Here is a 22,089-nt window from a genome sequence, read left to right as displayed (position 1 = left end):
ACGGATACAAACACTCAAAGCTCATGTGTCGAACAGTCATTGCATCTGAAGAGAGAGAATTAATCCTTCTAGTCTTTGACAGAAAAGTACATGTGCTCAACACATGCAGGCATTTTTTTGTGACAGGATGTTGGCACTGACAACGAAAAAAATGTTTTATCTCACCTCAGCTGAGGGTCTTCGTGTTTTCTTTTCTTTGGTGGTCTTCCCCTTTTCTTTCGGTCTGGTAATGTTAATTCACTTGGTTCACTGCTGGAGCAATAACACAATAGAGACTTCTAAATGATAACCTTCTATGAACAGTAATTGTCAGTGTCAGCTATAATTACATGGTAATGCTCATGCAAACATAAAATATGAAAGCACTATTTCACAAATTAACACAATGGACATTAGCCAACCACATAAAAACAAAATCAGACTGTATATTGTGGAGAGCAGAGTGAAAAAACATTTACCGATTCTTCTCTGCATTCCACTTGACGGGCTCTTCTTTGTACATACGAGTGCCATAGAAGTACCAGTAGAGGGCTCCATTTCCATCCTGCCCCAGTGGCTCAACTCTCAGGCTGTCTGAATCCAGTCCCTGGTTGTGTGGGTGGAGATCATAAGATCAGATAATGTGCAAGACTGTGTTTTGAAATCATCCATCATTATAAAGTATAAAGTATATAAAGTATAAAGCATAAAGTGACGTTATTGAGTCAATTGAGCTCACATAGTTTATAAACTGCATTCATAAGCGACACCAAGAAAAAACAGGCAAAATTTATCAAAGTAAAAAGCTAAATTATCGCAAAATTTCAGTTTCGACAGGCAGTTACAAAAAACTATACATATGTGATTCCAGAAAAAAAAGTGAATGCTTTCAAACTGCTTAGATAATATCGTAACCACTTATATAGCTAGATCTAAAAGGTTTTCGTTCTATGGGCTGAGCTAGGGATAACCCAAAGCTGATATTAGATATTAGTCAATACTAATCTATTTCATTTTAATTTAATTCTATGTTAACTTATAATGGTGTTATAGTTTTTGTCCAGCGTTTTTAAAATACATTTTACATTTGAATACTCTTCCACACAATAAGACAAGTAGAATAAAAAGACTGGTATCAGAGTGGTACAGGTACTATGAAAGAATATCAGTGCACAACTAACGTTGATTTCCTATGATGTTCAATTAGCTGTAGCACATTAGAATGTGTACCTTCAGCAGGTCAAAGACATCAGCAGCATCCAAGCGGTAGTCACACAGCCTGTGCAGTAGTTCCACCTGAGTGCGCAGGGGAAGTTTCTCAAATGGGCCGTCTCGAAGTGGGTTTGGCTTCCCTTCTTCCAGTTCCCATCGGTAACTGATGATGTCATTCAGATAACTGCTAAATGACTCGGGACTAAATGGCAAACCAAAATAAGATTAGTTTGATAATTCAACATGTTCTCCATTCTTTGATAATGTAGTTCAGATCAAAGTAACAATAACATCAGTTTTTTTCTCTGTACATGACACAGAAATCCCAGAAAGAGAGCAGTGGTTTCTTAGTGTATGCGCGGCATTAAATACAGTTAACACACTATCTAAGGCTGATACTAAAAAAGGAAAGGTACATTGCATTATCTTGTGTGTGTGTAAGATGAAATTATACAATGTCATAAAATACACAATATCTTATTCATATAAAGTTTTACCCGCTAATGAGTATGTCATTATTATTTTCTACACACTGACTGTCTCTCATTGCATTTTTAAAACAGCTCCCAGGAATATCTGATGTGAAATAGCTAATTGCATAAATATTTACTCTCTTTTAGTCAGTACAACATGGATGTAGCAATCACAGTACTGTGTGCGTGTGGATGTGTCGCATTAAGGCGTGCACATCTTGTTGCTGCAATTTTGGTCAATGCTTTCTTGCAAAACTGCTGTCTGTGGAAACAGTGTTTTTTTTTAAAAATCACCATCTACAGGTATGTGATGCATTTACATAATAAAGTCACTGCCATTCATTCAGTGTTCACAGTCACGTGACAAAATTCGTATCCAACACGGTGGCCACAAAAGATCAATCCTGGTCTCAGTACACCAAATAAACCCTTCATCCAGTTGAACAATGGCAATTGCTTTTTTGCCACACATAAAAAAATTATTGGTGAACACCTAGGTCTAATAACTTAAGGTGTTTTCACACTATAAACAGACTGGAGTTATTTTCCTCAGTCTATTTCTTTGGACAGGTGTGAGAGCTCATCCAAACTCTGGTGTGGAACAAACCTTTGAACTCTGGTCCACCTGAAAAATGCACCTCAATTCACTTACAAGTTAAACCTGGTAGGGGCTCTCTCACGGATTAAATGTAAATAGACTATTCGGCAAACCAAAGAGAGGAGGTGATGTAGAGCACAACAGGGACAATTGGAAGAAGCAGATACTGGACACACATCTTTAGAGCACAATAAGCCAAGATACAATTACTGTACTCCGGTGAGTTCCACTTCAATAGCTGTGTGATACTTCACACCAACTGGCTGGAATTTTGATGAATTAGTCACTTTAGACATGGGTCAAAGATTATATAATCACTTACTCTACAGTAGTATTTCTTACTTTACATGAATGATTTTGTAAACCCTGAAACAAATAATACTGGGAATGATTTAATTAATAAAAGGGAAATAAATCAGGTGGCCATAAATGACTAGGTTTTTATTCAAAAATGCAATTTGTAGTTAGTTTGTTTAATGCCACAGTTATCTTAAAAAAATATAAAAAACGATAGGAGTGGAGGCAGATTTAGAGTAACTATAAATAGGAACAGGTATAAAAAAACAGTGATTCTGGCTTGGGACTCGACAATTAATCTGTACCTTTCAATTCTAACTCAAAAGAAAAGAACAAGGGCTTGGAGCATGGGTGAGCATCCGCGCAATAGCACAGAGAAAGGGTGACAGAAAGAAATGGCTTATCTTGAAAGAGCAGTGTGCACTTTTTACACAGCTGCAGGCCCCCACCTCCTCCATCACCAGCCATTTCTCTCCTACTTTCTGTCTCTCGTACCCCTGCATTCTCCCTCCCCCTGCTCACTGCTCCGGCAGAGCGTTTAACACGTGCACATGAAAAGGGCAGCACTCTGAAAGGCCAGTGCTGAGCAGCCACCCCTAGGATGCCAGCGCCTGTCCAGTCTAATAAAGCAGGTTGTCTTCCTCTTACTGGCTGCCTGGAAGGAAAAACTGGATCATTCTTGCCTGTCTCCTCATCAGTTTATGGGTACTTCTATAATACTTTCTAATGATAGGCAGGTGTAGGACGTGAGAGAAAGGGAAAGCCCAGCAAGGCACACTGAATGTATGTAAAAACATTTAATCACAGGGGACAAAATAGCTTTCAGTGGTTATGGTTACTCTAATTTGTTCGAGTAATAATGAAGATGACTCCAATCTGACAACTCTTGTCATTATGGAGGTGAGTCAGAGTGACATAGATGTCTCCAGGTGGGATTACTCTGTAACTTTTAAAACATTTTAAAAGTTTTCTAAAATTTTTACCGCCTGATAGTTTCAGATGGCATCTGGTATCAAACCGCTGAGTTTAAAACATCACTTCTTGCAACAGAAGAAATGAACACTGACCAAATTCAAACAGAACTTCGTATAACAGGCGTTTGTCTTTGACATCAAATTGCAATGGCACAGCTTTCAGAAACTGCTGCCAATATACCAGATGTATTTTGCGTATATACTTACGTAATATCAGTGCGCTGGTAACAACCTTGCAACAGACAAGCGATGAGATCCCCAAGGAAAATGAAGTCCTGCTCAGACAGGGCTTTTTCTAACTCCTGTACAAACAGAATACAGAAAGGGGGTGAAACTAACACATGACCTTCTCAAAAGTTGAGGGGCTAATTGGAGTTTATGAACATACTCGAAGTAATATTGATGGAAGATTGGCAAATAATATATCATTTAAAACTATTTTGTTTAGGTGTATTTAGGTACCTGCTCCAAACTATGGATTGACATCTGTGAACTATAAGATGACAACGGTAAAGAATCTAGGATTGCTTAAATTAGAGAGTTCTCTCCTGAAGGTTCCTCGGTTTGGCGGTAGCTGTTTGCCTGGAACTAAGGTTCAAGTTCAGTCATGACCCTTTAGTCATTGGGGTTTTATGAAGCAGCAATAACTGGCAGAACAAACTCAAAAAAATCCTGAAAGCACCAAGGAGGGATGGCAGGCAGCAGGGGCCTAGAGCCACAACATAGCCAATGCTCTCTTCACTCCTCTGCTGACCAACTGAGACACAGCATCCCACATGGCTACCCAGCATGCACTGCTCTTTCTGATGATTTCCAAAGGTCTCTGTAGTTGAACAGAAGAGAGAGGGGGGAAACAAGTGGCTGCGAGGGAAGAAATGCAAATTCAAATTGCTCTGTCAGCAATGTGTCCATTTCACTTAATACCCCCTTTTGCAAGATGCAAAGCAGCCCCTTCAGGCTGGAACCCTACTTGCTGCTCTTAAGAAGAAAGTGAGTATGGCTGACCGTACTTTTCGGCTGCCTAGTTCATGCTGTCCTGACAAACAGCAGATCTAATCGTTCCTCTGTGTCACCCCGCCTCTCTCAAAGATATACAAAAGCACTGCTGCAGCATCAAGTGGTTGAAAGTAGTCCAAAATTATCTCAAGGACACAAAGCCACATTTTTTGACCCTACAAAATACTAGCTGAGCCATGGGGTCACAAAAGGTCAGCCTACACACCTCCTGGCAATGGATGAAGAAGGAAGCGAGGAGCCAACAAGTCAGGCTGATGAAAAACAGAGAAGATACACATAGGATGTTGCAACAAAAACAAATCGAATGTAATGGTTTATAATCTTACATATGAATCAATGCAGTCTGTAGTAAACATACACGAGTAGAGAAAGTAGAGAAGTAGTAGAGTAGAGAAACATTTTTTTTCTTGGCTCTACATTTACGCATTCAAGCATTTTGACAGTCAATTATTTATGTTGTGTAAATAAATAATGTTTACTGGGCTATTATCAGCAGCAACTTAAAATCAGCAACTGTTATACTGTTAGCCATTGAACATTTCTTGAAATACTATGAAATAGTGTTGGGCCTAAAATCATTTCTAAAAATCATTAAAACCGAGAGCCAGATTTTAATCAAGTACTTTAAGTAAATCTTGAGTGTTAGCAAAGCCGAAGCCAATGCCCTGGTCTGAAAAATACACCAGGATCATCTGGGTAAAGACAGAGTAAACCCTGAGAAAGGACTAATACGTCACAGGTCTGACATGTAGAGACACACAACTCACATTCATGCCTATGGGCAGTGTAGAATGACCAATTAACCTGTCTTTTGGCTGTCCAAGGATGCCACTGTTGGTTGAGAGTAACGATTTAAAGTCTATATACAGACACTGGCCATCTTCCGTGTTGTGAAGCAACAGTACACAAAGATGCATTTGAAAAGGTTGGTGAAATACGAAGAAATGGATAATGATTAATTTTTAGGCAATTCTACTAAAAAAAAACCTGTTTATTTACATTTGCTGCCTGGATCACGTGATCAGCCAAAGAGCAAGGTTAGAGCCACATCTTGTAATTACCGGTACAACAGAAAGGCTGTTTGTATTTCTGTGTGTACATGCCTTTTACAGAATGCCATAAAAATCTGTTGTTGTAATTCCTCTCACCTTCTAGTCCCCTAGCAGGTAGCCTCCGAGCCAGGGCAAGCCCATCAGTCACAAACAGACTGCACTCTGCTCATTCATCAGAGAGAGTAGGAGTGTATGGGGTTGGGGGAAGAGTGAAGAGCTGAGTACAGCACAGCAGAGAAGAGAGTTTTCCTCAAGCCCCTGGATTAACACCACCCTGGTCCACCTTTGAAGTGCCTCATGGCATCTCAGATGGCAGAGGGAAGGGGAATTAAAAATGGCCTTTCTTCGGCCATGTTATCTCTCTGTGACTGTGAGCTTACAATCACTCAGTTTGGTGATGGGCTGCGATGATGAACTGCTGTTGCAGATTAAAATGGCCCGGGTAAGCTCACACATACTAAAATGTAGACATCAAAGTACTAACAAGGACACAACCTTTGGCAAACACAGTCCATAACAGATAAAATAAGACACTACTCTGCTGGTATCCATTTATTCATGAGTTCAAGAGGATAAACTCACTGCGACACTTGGCCTGTTTCACAGTAATGATCAATAAGACTTGAAGATAAGGCCTGGATAAGTGATACAACAGCAAAGACTATAAATAAGACCTTTACTGTCAGTTATCACCACGCTACTGCAGTGAACAAAACAGGCCATTCCTATTCACACACCAGGACAAAGATTGGAGGGTGACTCAAGTCTTAGTCAGGAGGTGTGTCATCATCACAGCCCCTGAGCAGGCCTGGCTCACAATCAGCAACTCAGCCATGAGGTATTTTCCACTTGTCTCAACCAAATCCCCTGATGTTTAGCTCTCTGCTTAACCTCTTCTTCCTCTCTTCAACACTACCCCCTCTCTGCTGTTGTCCTGCCCGGTGTCTACATCCTTCGAGGCATTCTGCTATTCCCCTGACGGCACCCTTACAGCACTCTCCGTCAAACTCCTCACCCCTGTCTTTGTTATCGCTCCCTTCCTCCACAAAGTGTCCCTGTTCTGTATTCCTGTGTTTGCATCACGTCAATGAGAACCCAGTGTCACCACTGCTGTTTAATGATTGCTGAGAGGAGTGTCCACACCATCATTGGTGCCAACTGGTTTGCACCAACTTAAAATGGCTGCACTCAAGGCAATTGAATGTCGTACATGTATTTGCAATTCAACCTAAAGAAGTTTCTATAATTTATATCTACATAGTATTTCAACTCAGTTAAGTTCTTTATCTTGAACAATGCAAATTAAAACAGACATAATACTGTTGGGGCCAGTGAAGTTTGTTGCAGGGTTATTAGTAATTAATAAAACAGATATGAGTATTTCTTTGTTTTATTATCATCAAATTTAAATTCTGACTTCAACAATCACAACAAAACTTAATCTGCCCAAGTGTGCACTGAACTTGACAAACAACAGGGTGCATCTACTGAAACTGAATGAAAGCTAACAATAAAAAGGCACCTTAAAAGGCAGTCCACAGGTTAACAAACAGAACAATGACACAATGTTTAAGTACCGCTCATAGGATTCAGTAAGGGTAAAACGCTAATTAGTATTACTGATGTATTAACCCATGGGGGGGCAACTGTAGAGAATACGACAACATCACTGAGACTCATATCATCAATTCAGTATTAAACATCATTAGCATATATCACATATGCATTCATTCAGCTATGCAAGGTGTGTGACAGTTAAGTTAGGTGATTAAAAAAAGCACAAATCTGTCATTCTGGTCAAATTCACAGCTGCACAAGATATTGATTGCAACCAAATGTGGTGTCTGCAGCTTCAATGTTGCCTTGTAGCAAATGCTAGAGTAGTTCCGGTAACCATGCTGATAGCAAAAGTTCATGAAGCTTCTGGTTGTGTAGAGTGTTGTAACCCTGTGGGGAGGTATTTCGGGGAAGTGTGTCAGGGAAGTCACACCAGGCAGCACAGATGACTTGTTCCAGTTGTCTTTGCTTGGTGATATCGACATGCAAATCCAGAAGCAACACTTGTGCACATACACCAGATATAATAACAGGGGATACAATAATTACCGTAATTTCCGGACTATAAGCCGCTATTTTTTTCTACACTTTAAACACTGCGGCTTATTCTACGGTGCGGCTTATTTATGTTTTTTTCGTGGCGCACTATCACAACTATTGTGAATCAGTCATTTTTACTAACCCTCATCAACATGGAAAATACTAGAAGAAAAGCATATGATGCAGCTTTTAAGTTAAAAGCGATCACTCTGGTGGTTGAAGAAGGAAATCGAGCTGGTGCACGTAATCTTGGCATACATTATGGTAATCAATGGCGAGAAGGTGGAGACACCCGCCTGAAGACCTGATCCAAAGCAAAAAGATGACAAAAGCTTTTAGACGTAAACATCGCAGGTGGCCCGAGCTTGAAAACGTTCTGGAAGACTGGGTCAACACACAGAGAGTAGGCGGCCACAGTGTTTCTGCTGTACAAATCAGACTGAAGGCAAAAGCAATCGCCACCACGATGAAAATAGAAGATTTTAGAGGTGGGCCATCGGGGAGTTTTAGATTGTTCATTGTTTGAGTAAAAAAGCATAAACAACGTAATTTGTGTGTAGCTGATACAAACGTATATTTCAAGTTAGCTGCATTACAGACACCGTTAGAAAAAAAAGCATTTACTGCTACAATATATTTATGTTGCTAAGCGGATTAAATTAAAAGAAAAGTCAAAAACTCCTGACGTGATGAAAATTGGATTTAAGGTCTCTGTATAAACATACAAGTGAAAAGAGTGGCTGTTGTTTCTTTCCTGTCTGTCACTCGTCAGTGACTCGTCTCTTACGGTAATAAAAACACATACCAGTACTGAATGTTTTCGATCTAATTTTTCATATTACTACGTGGGATACCTGCGACTTAAAATCCGGTGCGGCTTGTATAAGTACAAAATTGATTTTCTTTCTAAAATTAGATTATGCGGCTTTTAATCAGGTGCGCTCTGTAGGCCAGAAATTACAGTACTAAATAAAATAAGGCAATACACTGAAAGTGAACAATCTGGCATGTAGGCTGTTCCAGTACTAAAAGTAACATGTTATTAACATACTACTTTTCTATGATGCCCTCCTAAGCTTGATTGTGTCCCTGTGGTCTTAGCTGTATGTTTATATCTGGAGAGGAACAATTACAGTGATAACATGCATGACCAACACTGGCTTGTAGGTGAGAGAGAAAGGGCGTGGATGGTGGTAAGCAGAATAGCATTTCTTTCAGCAGTTCTCAGACTGTGCTTATCCGTGGAGATTGTGGTATCAGGAGGTTAGGCTCCCCGGCTCCGCTCACACTCAACACTTTCTACACTGCTCTGCCATTAACAGCTCCTCCGGGGTCTATATCGTCAACATTTGGAGAACAACTATCTAGAGGGGGAAGGGAGCACTGTTTGTTGTGTAAAGGCTTCTATCTTCCTCTCCTTTACGTCGCCCTTTATTTCTTCCTCCCCCACTGCTCTCCCACTTTCATCTCACACATGGCTCCTCTAGGAGCCATCATCTGACAACACCCTCCTCCTACTCGTAACCACCTCCTGCCACATGACAAACATGCACACGCAGCCGTAACACCACAGGAAAACGCCCTCACATCCTCAGGATGTACCACTCATATGATCATTGGAGGAGAGCAAAATAACCTTTGAGCTGCTGCCAGAGTGACAGTATGATGAGTCCACACCCACGGTGATGTACCATTTGTTCATGAAAAGGATGAACAATTTCAGGTTGTATTTCAAAATCAATTCCTCTAGATGACTAAAGTATGAAGGGATTTTCTTAAGGATGTGGTCAGGTGGAATTTCATTGCACAGGCAAGTGATGTATTGCCCTATGATAGGGTGAAGGTAAAGAAAAAAGGGTACAGTGAGATGTTGGTCTTGACAACATCCAGATTTTTCCCGTCTTCACTAGTATAAACCTAAACAGGTCCACACCTTTTATGCGTAAAGCCTTGTGATGGCTCAGAATTATATCGCTCATCACAGAGACACACATGTATGAAAAAGCAAACAGATTTCACAAAGACTGAAATCAACACATTAACCAGTAGGATGAATTAGTATTAATCATTTGTTCTTGTCATCTCAGCTTCATTATCTGCAAAACAGTGGTGGGGAGATATTGCCCCAGACTGCAGACAGAGCAAAGGAACCATGTGGAGATGCAACAATGGCACGGACTGAAACAAACCATGGTATATGTGTCCTTCTACCTCCCCTACACTCCCTGAAACCATCTGATGCCTGTACTCTTGCTCTCACTTGTCAATCACAACTGGGGGAGGGGAGAGAGCCTTACAAAGCTTCTCTTTACATAACATGGAAGCAGCAGTAACACTAAAAGTTTGTTGATCTCTCTTTATGCATGGTGTGATCGGAGGAGGTGGGTGTCATAGGTTGTGTCTTTGAAGCTGTTAGAAGGGCTGAGCTGAATATGTCTCAGTAGGAGGGAGGGTGACCCTGTGCTGCTCTGGAAGGAGACTGCGTCACGTTTTCCTTTTTTTGCATTCTCAAAGCATGCTTGTTAACCTCCTATAATTTTAAAGTAAATATTGTCCAATTAAGCTAATTATGCTTAACTGCCTTTTACCCCAAACTAAAGAGAAAATACAACATTTAACTCTGTGAGGACTAGGTAAACAGGATTGTGGGTCTATTCTCTACTGTGCAGTTTGATGTTGCTACTACAATCATATCTCATCCTAGATATGCAGTAATTTTGTGCTGTGACTTGTGGTTTGTGTGCACATTTTTCTTTTGCTGACAATATAGTGGAATCTTGTCCTTTTTTTATGAGCACAACAAATATGTCTTCATGGTTCTAGCTGTTACTTCTCCAAGAGATAAAACAAAAATTTTTCTTTATTATTTTTTTTAAAATTCAAGTAGTATTTTGTCTTTTTTTTTTTTTTACAAAAATCCTCTTTAGTTCATGGGATTAAAAAAGGTTTTGGCAACAAATTAGCCAGCTGGAACCTGCACTATTAACCAATGAAAACCAGAAATCTGCAACAGTGTGCGGGTAAAGTTTGACCGCGGTGCATCCAAACTTAAGCCCTGATCCTATTCTGCTAATCCATTTGCTTTCTAGACAACAGAAACAAGGATGTGTTCACAGACAACCTGCTCCCTCGTATTTAACTGATTTAATAGGGCTAAATCTTCTTTCATAATCACGAAGGGGCCTTTCGGACCCCCCCCAGAAAAAAAAAAAAAGAGGACTAGCGGCTAGCACCCAGTCGGTGCAAAAGGCCACCACCCTCCAGGGGGAAGAGAAAGAAAGAAGCACCATCTGGGGTTTAGTCATGGTGATGCCAGGGGCTCAGGGACAGGGGTAGGGGATGGGGTAGAATATCTGCTGTGGGTAATGGGGTTATGGGACAAGTGGTGGTAATAAGGACTGAGCTTGGGGAACTTGGTCACATAGTCTTTGTTTAGTGACACTGATGTAGATGAAGCAGGGTTGCGGAACATTGGCTCGCATAGACAAGTTGGCATGGTTTGTCATGGCTCAGAATGGGTCACTAAGAGGTGACTTTCGTCACAAACATGATTAATCTTTTTACAGTTAAGGGGAGGGGCTTTGGGGCACTGAAACAGAAATGAAGAGGTGCAAAGATGTCACTGACACTAATGTAGGACTAGTGTCAGGTTTTACTGACAATGCTAACGTGGTTTTATCACAGTAATACAGCAAGCAACTCTGCAAACATTTGCCAGTTTTATTATTTGGCTGACATAACCAGACAGGGCTAGAAAAAATAAAGGCTAAATATATGTCGAGAAAGAGATCATTTGCAATGTTATCTAACAGCTGATGAGATAAAGTATTATCAATACCATCTATTGTATTTCCACAATAGCAAAACTAAAGCAGAATTTCTACCAGATGGTTATATACACTAACTGATCACTTTATAAAGTACACTAAAATTGATGCAGTGTTAATATTCATAACTAATTAGCCAAATATATGGCCAGAAATCAATGTATTCAGGCATGTAGATGTGGTAGACAACTTGCTAAGGTTCAAACTGAGCATCAGAATGGGGGAATAAAGGGGATTTTAGTGACTTTGAACATAGCATGGTTGTTGCTCCAAGGCGGGCTTGTCTGAATATATCAGAAACCCTTGGTCTACTGGGATTTTCACACACATCTTTATGGTTTACAGGAAATGGTTTGAAAAGGACAAAATGTTCAGTGAGCAGTGGTTGTTTGGTTGAAAGTGGCCTGTTGATATGAGAGGTCAGAGGAAAAGGGGCAGACTGGTTTGAGATGGTAGAAAGGCGACAGTAACTCAAAAAAACACTTGTTACAACCAAAGAATGCAGAATATCATTTCTGAATGCACAACACGTCCAACCATGGACAAGATGGGCTACAGCAGCAGAAGACCACACCAGGTTCCACTACTGTCAAGAACAGGAAAGTCAGGCTACAATTGACACAGGCTCACCAGAATTAGACAATAGTAGTTTGAAACAACATTCCCTGGTATGAAGAGTGTTGATTTCAGCTGCCACATTCAGATAGTAGGGTCACAATTAGGTGTACACAATTGGGGGGGGTGTTCTTGGCACACTTTGGGCACCTTCATACTGAGCATCAATTACACCCTACCTGAGTTTTGATGGTGACTGTGTGGGTGAAGAGGAAACTTGACTCTTATATGAAATAAAGGTTTAGACTCGCACATGTGTAAAAACTCAGTCCTCGAGGGCCACGATCCTGCCGGGTTTTCTGTCCTACCAGGCTGAAAATGCATTCAGTGCGATAGAAAACCCGGCAGGATCGTGGCCCTCGAGGACTGAGTTTGACATGTCTGAAAAACCCAAAATCTTCTCAAAAAAGTCAGCTAATGTCAGTTAATGCTCATTTGCGACAGTACAGTACCAATTGGTACAGTCTGTTGATGCAATGAACATGAAGCACAATTCATTGCAGAAACAGCAACATGTGGGACTGCAAGCATCATTTCTCATAGCATAGAAATGAAGCGTGACCCTTGCACCAGGTATCAGCCATACAACAATGTGGGGGGGACACTACTGTAACTTACATTTGTACAGGGTACTGCTCATTGTTGTGTTAAAAAAATGTTTTTCGGTGACAATATTTATGTATCACCGAACATCCACAGACAACTGTTCAGTTGTTAGCTGAATGAAACACAGCCATCTCCTATGTAGAGAACATGTGACACAAATGACATTAATACAACCAACACATGGCTGTAGGTAAGAATGATGCTTTATCACAAAATGTTAGCATAAGGATCGTAGACAGGAAAAACACTCCATCTCCCCGTCAGGACCAGTGAAACACATTTCCTGCCCCTGGTACTTAAATACTCAAGCCTGTGTTTCCCATATGAATCTATTATTGAACCATTGACAAATAATCAGACAAGAGATAAAATTAATGGGATATGAGAGTTTGGATATTAATTACATTATTAGTGGGAAAAGTGGGAAAAGATACAATGACTTGAGCAAAAGAAAATACAGCAATATGGCCAAAGTGACAACAGTGACACTGCCCAGACCAGTTTGTCTTGTTACTGCTATGTAACATGAAGTAAAATAAACAGGTCGTTTCCTTTATACCAACAGCATAAAGTCATTAGAGAGAAAGCACAAGGATCCAAATATTCACACTATAAAGAAAGACCTTTTTGACTCCCGGAGAGCCATAAATTATGAGCATTTAGGTTTGGAAAAACCACAAACCAACAAAAAGTACAGTAGTAATGGAGTACTCTATACTGGAAAGTATATATTATTGCCAACTTGAGCAAAGTATAGACTTGTTCCAGTGTCTCTGATGTAGAATGTATAGAGCCAGTCACATTTTAGGGCATTCTCACACCAAGAAGCCACCATTTGCACCATATGGCACAGTGCGCACTATTGTAAAAGTAGACCCATGTGCACTGCACACACTATGGACACACTTGTTGCTAAAATGTAACATAATGTCCTTTCTGCTATAGCCAATTGTTGTTCTACAGACCAAAAACGAGTCTAAATATTATATGCAATTTGCTACATAACAATTTAAAACAGATTCTTTCAACATATGACACCTTGACTTTTTACCGACTTAATTAAAAAACCTTAAGTCACAATTAGATTCAGTACTTACACTAGTCTCAAATAAACTATAGCAGCTGCCAAAAATTGCAAAGACCAGAGAAGTTACCATCTTTAATGTGTGTCTTTGAGATGTCTATGCATGACTACTCCATCAATCTCAATATTTCTCATTAGTCCATATGAGGGGGTGAACTGCAGCGATGTGGCTATGAAATAAATATCACTGGCATTTGGTGACAATATGAAGAATATCTGAAAAGTTCTATAGCTTTTGATTACTCTCAGAGTCGATTAAGCACATGAGACGATCAGAGGCATTAATGCAAACACAGGAGCAGCAGCATGTAAACTGGGCGCAACACGATCCTCCATCTGGCCTGCACCTCTTTTAATAACAAAGCGAAGCCTACGTGTGTTTCACCAGCGAAGGGGGTGGGGATGAATGAGTGATGGAGACTGTTGATGCGTAATGTTGACCCTACCGATTCCTTTTAAGTGCAGTCATTTCACGATCTACAGCAGCGTCTTTAATCCTTGCAAAGGGAATACGTGGGGAAAAAGGCGTCGGATCAACATTTTGAATGAAGAGAATGTAATAAAGACAACGATAAAGTTAATAATATAACCCTTGATTGATAAAATACGTCTGTTATGAGATATATACGAGATCGGTCAGGGAAATAGTGTAGACGTAAGATAAACGTGCCGAAAAGTGGTTAAATAATCGGTTACAGCAACAAAATACGCTAATTTGGTGAGCAAACAATGCCTGAAGAGCATCTGCGTCCCCGTGGCTACCCAAGCCAGATGGCTTATAACTGCAAGACAATAAAAGTGGAACCTCACGCCATGAACTTAACTTCAGACTGCAGAAACCATTATTGGAAACAAGATAGCATACGTATCTACACATGGTTTCAGAATTATGAAACAAAACAAGGAAGTATGCCACTTTTTCTGATGATGAAGCTCATTTAGCTCATTTCAAAGTGGTGCGACTACAATAAAACATAAAAACTTGTCCTTCAATAAAGTTTTGTGGGTGTTTTGTAACATATTGCCAAAGATGACGACACAATATTGTTATAAAGCCTATAAATTAAGAACGCTCGCGACATAAACACGAGCTTGTACAAATAAAAACAAACGTCTGGCGCGTGCTTGTTTTGCAACAAACCGACGAAAGTCTCCGCAGCCGTATAAATAGTGCAACATGCGGCGTTAAGTGTTGACACGGGACCATAAAACCGGACCTCAAGCCTTTTATTCAGCTGACGTCTCTCGTGACAATTAACAACTTGAAAGCTCAAAAATTAGCAACTGTAGCTAGCTTTTAGCTAAAACGCTGGCTAGCTCGCCCCCTAATAGGATTGTGTTAGTAACGTTAGCGAACAAGTTCGGAGAGCAGTGCTAAGCTGGTTACACAGAAATCTACTTTTACAAAATGACTCGTGGACCACAGAGACAAAAAAGCTGACACAAACAACTTTTCATTCATTTGATCAAGTTCATTGAAAGTTACTACAAGCAACCAGAATTCTTATTTACCTCTATTTCAAAGTCTGGCAGGTTGAAAGCTGTCCTGAATAGCGAACAGAAGTGGGCTATGGCGGGGACTTCCCACCAAGACTGGATCTCTTCCACAGAAACTGTACATCCCTGGGACATTTTCGAACTTGAGAAAGTGTGTAACCTTTAATTCTTACATTAGAAAGTAGGTATTTAAGCGGGTTATAATGTCGCCGTAACATTACAATCTCGACAAAAGTTGCCGCTACTGTCCTCTCCGGACTGATGCCATTGCTACAATCTGTTTCAATCAGAGTCTCACCCGAGCTGAACAGATGGGAAGGGTGACACCACCACATGAGGGCAGGAGGGGGATGAACTCAAAATAAAACAATATATTTAAGTATATGTTCGTATTAGCTGTCAGATAATGCCAATTTGGTCAACATAATGCCTTCTACATATTTCTGAAACTCATTCGTCGTTCGATTTGTCTATTAGATAACAATGTTTAACTTTCTAATTAAGACCACCCCTTTGGATAGATGGTGCAGTCGCCATTTAAAGGGAATGCGTACATAAGTCCGTCAAGAATTGTATATAAAATTTGAAGAGGTATCCTATTATTGACATCTATGTATAAATTAGTGTTTGGTTGCATGATTTAAAAATTAATCAAAAGTATACTTTTATAAGTTTGCTGATTTTCCTTTCACCTTTCGCGCTTTGAATTTCATTTTTTTAAAAACAACAACTTTACAACACCCAAAACGTACTGATATTCCAAAGAATTGTTATCAATTAAGCTCGCTATCATTTCAATTTAAATCATATAAACAACTCCGCGGTCGAACTTTTAGTTATTTCACGGCACAGGGCCTCCCCCTATCGTACTATTTTAAAAGCGCATGCTATTCAATGAAAAATAGAAATGTATGTGTCAACTACCTTAAAACTATATTATTCTCATTATTCTCTTATTATTATTATTATTATTATTATTATTATTATTATTAGTAGTAGTAGTAGTAGTAGTAGTAGTAGTAGTAGTAGTAGTAGTAGTAGTAGTAGTAGTAGTAGTAGTATGATTTTCAATATCAGCATTACACGCCACATTAATTTACATGAATTATTCACTTCAGTAATTGAGGAAAACAGGTATTAATATAACATGAATAGAACCTTTCAGGGACTCTTAGGTGCATTCATTTTGTCTTCCAAGCTTCTGAATCAGCAACATGCACATTTTATAAATAGAACACAGCACACAAATTTATAATACAACTTCATCATTGTTCCAAACAGAAGCAAATCAATGTCAACAGCTGTCATCGTACCAGAGATGGCGAAATGTTACTGTCTTTTTGTTTGAGTGACAATGAACTTTTTGAGAAGATTCACCCCCAGTAGGACTGCGTTGCCATGAAACTGAAAATCCAGAAGGTTTTCATTCTGAGACATAAAACAAACTGAATATTGATTTAATTCAAATTGAATCAAGTCAGTGAATGGAAAGTAATTTGGAACTAAAGAACATTTTTTATATAACATATTACTCTTTTTGCTCCCTCATTGCATAGCAAAATGGTGCCTATTTCTGCAATTGTTATTGTATTGTATTTAAATCAATGCAAGCAGTTTAGTTAGCAAAGGGTTGATAGATACCTTCACTTGCCATGTTTGTTATAAATCTAGATTTATAACGGATTTATTTATACTATATCTTTTTTTTGGAATTTATATAACTTTTATATAAATCAGAGCTATTTGGGTACTTTGTTGAAAGGTTTTACATATGGTATATCTATCATGCCCTGTGCTAAGATTTAATTTTAGTTTTTCAATTCTAGTTTAGAGGAAACAACAGCAAATCTGCATGATGTCAAGGAAATATAGAAGATGAAAAATTGCAATGCTCTTCCAATTACTGAAACTAAAATATAAAGAAACTGCTGGAGTAACTATAGCATGAAAGACAGATGTCTCTGAACTACAGTACATCTTTATGCAATGTAGTTAAGAAAACTCACTTTTAGTTAAATCTATTTGGAATGGGCTTTTTTGTTTGCTTTTGAGTTGTTTTTTAACCAAAACAGTCAACTAAAATTTTAGTACAAATGCCTCAGAGCAAGAACAATTCTGTGTTTAATTCCAGACTCAGGGCATTTATACTGGGTTTGCATATTCTCTCTGTGTCTCCTGGCACAGACCAAAGACATGCAAATGAATTATGCTGATTTGAGAATGTGTGTCTGTGTGTGAAGGTTGGATCTGTGTGTGTAGGTTGGATCAGGGAGTGTTCGTGCAAAGATACACTCCAGTGCCCATGACAATCTGATCAAGAATTTGCAGAAAATAAATAGATTGAAGTATGTGGTTTCTGTGTGAAATGGACTAATAATTGCAACTGGCAAAAAACTCACCAACCAATGGTACATGTGCTTTTTGTTGCTGATGGTGTCAAAAAAAGTGATTGTTTCAGAGAGCCCAAATCTTCAAAATAAATTAAATGCATTTCACCTTCATCTGTCATAGTAAGCGTGCCCATATAGACCACACACACTGTAATTTTTAGCATACTAAGTATTAGCATATTGCAGCAGAAAGATTTTAGGAAATTGATAATGATTTATTACAAACGTCTTGTCATCAGTGACTCTTATAGTTCAACTCTCATAGTTGTTGATAAAGTCACATTCAAGTGGCAAGTCAGAGATGTCTTGTTCGTTTTCTCCCGCTTATCTGGATCCAGGTCTCAGGGGCAGCAGCTTCAGGAGGGATGCCCAGACAGCCCTCTCCCCAGCCACTTTCATCAGCTCCTCCAGGGGGACCCCCAGCCGCTCCCAAGCCAGGCAAGAGATGTAATCCCTCCACCTAGTCCTGGGCCAGCCACGAGGTCTCCTCCTGGTGGGACATGTCCAGAACACCTCTAAAGGGAGGCGTCCACAAGGCATCCTGGCCAGATGCCCAAGCCACCCCAGCTGACTCCTCTTGATGTGGAGAAGCAGTGGTTCTATTCCGGGCTCCTCCCGGATGTCCGAGCTTCTCACCCGATCACTAAGGTTGAGCCTGGCCACCCTGCAGAGGAAACTCATTTCGGCCGCTTGTATCTGTGATCTCGTCCTTTCGGTCATCACCCAATGTTGACGCCGCTCTGATCCGCCTGTCAATCTCCCGTTCCATCCTACCCTCCCTCGTGAACAAGATCCCAAGATACTTGAACTCCTCCCGCCCCCCCCCCCTCCCCCCCCGTCCCAGAGAAAGCACTCTACCTTTTTCCGAGCGAAGACCATGGCCTCTGACTGGGAGGTGCTGATCCACATCCCTGCCGCTTCACACTCGGTCGCGAACCACCCCAGCATCTGTTGGAAGCCCTTGTTCGATGGTGCAAGAAGAACCACGTCATCCACAAAAAGCAGCGACAAGATCTTCCACCCACCGAACTCGACACCCTCCACTCCCTGGCTGCGCCTAGAAATTCTGTCCATAAAAGTTAAAACCAGTGACAAAGGGCAGCCCTGGCGGAGTCCAACCCTCACTGGGGACAAGTCCGACTTACAACCGGTTATCCAGACCAAGCTCTTGCTCCTTTGGTACAGGGACTGGATGGCCCTTATCAAGGGACCCTCCACCCGATATTCCCGGAGCACCCCCAATAGGATGCTCCTGGGGACCCGGTCATAGGCCTTTTCCAAGTCCACATAGCACATGTGGACTGGTTGGGCAAACTCCCAACTCCCCTCAAGCACCCCAGCAAGGGTAAAGAGCTGATCCGTGGTTCCACAACCAGGGCCAAACCCGCATTGTTCCTCCTCGATCAGAGGTTTCGACTATCGATCTAATCCTCTTTTCCAGCACCCTGGCATAGACTTTCCCAGGGAGGCTGAGGAGTGTGATCCCCCTATAGTTGGAACACACCCTCTGGTCCCCACTCGTAAAAATCGGGACCACCACCCCAGTCTTCCTCCGATGTCCACGCAATGTTGCAGAGGCATGTCAACCAGGACAGCCCTACAACATCCAGAGTCTTAAGATACCCTGGGAAGATCTCATCCACTCCCGAAACTCCGCCGCCAGGCAGCTGTTTCAGTACCTTGGCAACTTCCGCTCCGGAAATTGGACGGTCCACCTCCTGGTCTCCCGACTCTGTTCCTCCTTGTGGATACGTGTTGGTAGGATTGAGGAGCTCCCGGAAGTATTCCTTCCACCGCTGGATAATTGCCCCAGGAGACGTCAGCAGCTCCCCACGCAGACCTAGCACAGTGGGAGCAAGTTGCTGCCTGCCGCCCCTAAGGCGCCGTACAGTTTGCCAGAATCTTTGTCAGAGTCTTCCTCCACAGCCTCACCGAACTCCTCCTACGCCCGGGTTTTTGCCTATGCGACCGTCTCGGCTGCAGCCTGCTTAGCCAACCTGTACCGGTCAGCTGCTTCCGGAGACCCACAGACCAGCCTTGACCTGTAGGCCTCTTTCTTCAGCCTGATGGCTCCCCTCCCCTCTGGTGTCCACCATCGGGTACGACCAGCACCAGCGGCCTTGCAGCCACAACTCGTGACAGCTGCCTTGACAATGGCGGTGTGGCCCATTCAGACTCAATGTCCCCTACCGCCCATGGAACGTGATCAAAGCTCTGTCGGAGGTGGGAGTTGAAGACCAGCCTGACGGCTTCCTCCACCAAGCGTTCCCTCACTAAGCGTTTGGGTCTGCCAGGTCCGCGTGGTGGACCCCCCTTCCCCACCTAATCCAACTCACCACCAGGTAGTGATCAGTTGACAGCTCTGCTCCTCTCTTCACCTGAGTGTCCAAAACATATGGCCGCAGATCAGCTGACACAACTATGAAGTCAATCATTGACCTATGGCCCAGGCCGTCATGGTGCCAAGAGCACCGATGAACAACCTTATGCTTAAACACGGTGTTAGTTATGGCCAAACTGCGACTAGCACAGAAGTCCATTAACTGCATACCACTCTGGTTCTGCTCGGGCAGACCGTTCCTCCCAATCATGCCTTTCCAGGTCACGCTGTCGTTACCAACATGAGCGTTAAAGTCTACCAGCAGAACGATGGAGTCCCCAGTCGGGACACGGTCCAGCGTCCATTCTAGGTCCTCCAAAAAAGGCAGGTACTCTGAACTATTGTTTGGTGCATAAGCACAAACAACAGTCAGAACCCGTTCCCCGACCCGAATGCGCAGGAAAGCGACCCTTTCGCTTGACGGCGAGAACCCCGACGTCAAACTAGAGAGTCTAGGGGCAAGCAAAAAGCCCACCCCAGCCCATCTGAGCAACTCCAGTGTAGAAGAGTGTCCAACCCCCCTCAAGGACTTGGGTTCCCGAGCTGACGCTATGTGTAGAGGTGAGGCTGACCATATCTAGTCGGTAGCGCTAGGATCGGACCACCAAGGCCCCTGCCCCGCCGAATCTACACTGCACCGGACTCTTCATGCTCCTCCTGCAAGTGGTGGGTCCACTGGGGATGGGAGTGTCCACGTAGCCGGTTCGGGCTGGGCCCGGCCGGGCCCCATGGACGTAGGCCTGGCCACCAATCGGCCTGGCTCCAGGGTGGGGCCTGGTAAACCTCCAAGCCGGGAACGCGTGATGGGTCTTCTGAACCATTCTTTGTCTGACCCTTCACCTTGGACCAATCTGCCTTGGGAGACCCTACCAGGGGCAAATTGCTCCAGACAGCATAGCTCCCACGCTCATTAGGGTACGCAAACTCCTCCATCACGATAAGGTGATGGTTCACGTATGAGAAGTCAGAGATGTAACCAAACAATTCAGTCCATTCGTAGAATATATTTTCAGTATGTGAGGAAAAATGTGGCTTCATGAAAGGTAAAAATTGCACCGTGCACTCCATACATTTTAAAGATATAATAAGAGATAATAATTTTTCATTTCATAATAACCCATAATAATATATTTTGCTTATCCTTACCACTGTCTTTCACAGCAATAGTCACAGCTGTTTTCTTTAAATTACAGAATGGATACAAGATACAAAATTCCAGTACAACACCATGTACCCCTTCTGATATGATCCTTCTCTCTACAACCAATTTCTGACAGAAGTGTTAACCACACATTTTTACAGGCTGTTTTAGATAAGAAGTTTAATAGATTTTAGATGAGATCAAGGACCAATAATCTGCTTAAAATGATCACACAGATGAATATAGATGTGTTTAAACCAAAAGCAATTGGATGCACAGATGAAAATGTCAATATTAACAAGACTGCTTAAAAAAAATGGCACAACTTGCACTTTGACCTTTGGAAACATATTACCTGATTATGTCAAGTAGAAAAGCATGATGAATAAAAACCCCAATACATATTATTTGATTAAAACTGTAATAATAAAATTACAATTATACTGACTGAAAATCTGCTGTTTGAAAAATCCAAATTTCAAATAGTTTTGACACAACACGCTAGATTATGAGTCCTCTGGCCTGTACAGAACAATACAGATGGTTAGTGCTGAAGGAGAAATACCTGTACCATATGTTATTTATTGACAGCTGTCATCAATACAAACATGACCACGTGCTGTAAATGTCAACCTAAAAATATTTCTAAGAGATTTACGATCAAGCGATCAAATATATTGTTTTTTTTCCTTTGCAAGGTATCAATATGTGAGTCAATATTCATGTATAGTTACAGCCAATAGTCTGAGTTAACGCTCTTATGTAACAACCTTCTGCTAACTTTCTTTCTGAGCATAATTTACAATAACTTAATGCATACATGACTTATACCTTAATTATCAGTCCGTGA

At 41.4% G+C, this 22,089-nt stretch overlaps 1 protein-coding gene across 3 annotated transcripts in view; it reads right to left on the bottom strand.

Annotated features, from left to right (window-relative positions):
• LOC130536632 (chromatin remodeling regulator CECR2) overlaps positions 1–15,614 on the bottom strand; it is a 28,027-nt gene extending 12,413 nt beyond the window's left edge. For 2 of the 3 annotated variants that reach the window (XM_057052705.1, XM_057052707.1), the window contains exons 1-5: positions 15,344–15,614; positions 3,741–3,835; positions 1,210–1,393; positions 459–586; positions 166–252 (exon numbers count right to left, since the gene is read on the bottom strand). In XM_057052705.1, coding sequence (XP_056908685.1) covers positions 166–252; positions 459–586; positions 1,210–1,393; positions 3,741–3,835; positions 15,344–15,463 — 614 coding nt within the window. In that variant the 5' untranslated portion in view covers positions 15,464–15,614. The remainder of the gene's footprint in view (positions 1–165; positions 253–458; positions 587–1,209; positions 1,394–3,740; positions 3,836–15,343) is intronic. The other variant, XM_057052706.1, reaches the window with a different exon arrangement.
• Positions 15,615–22,089: the final 6,475 nt, after the last annotated feature.

This window comes from Takifugu flavidus, chromosome 13 (genome assembly GCF_003711565.1).
Source record: "Takifugu flavidus isolate HTHZ2018 chromosome 13, ASM371156v2, whole genome shotgun sequence".
NCBI classification, from domain to species: Eukaryota; Metazoa; Chordata; class Actinopteri; order Tetraodontiformes; family Tetraodontidae; genus Takifugu; species Takifugu flavidus.
The sequence above is the reverse complement of the archived record's forward strand: the minus strand, read 5'-3'. Positions and strand labels throughout refer to the sequence as shown.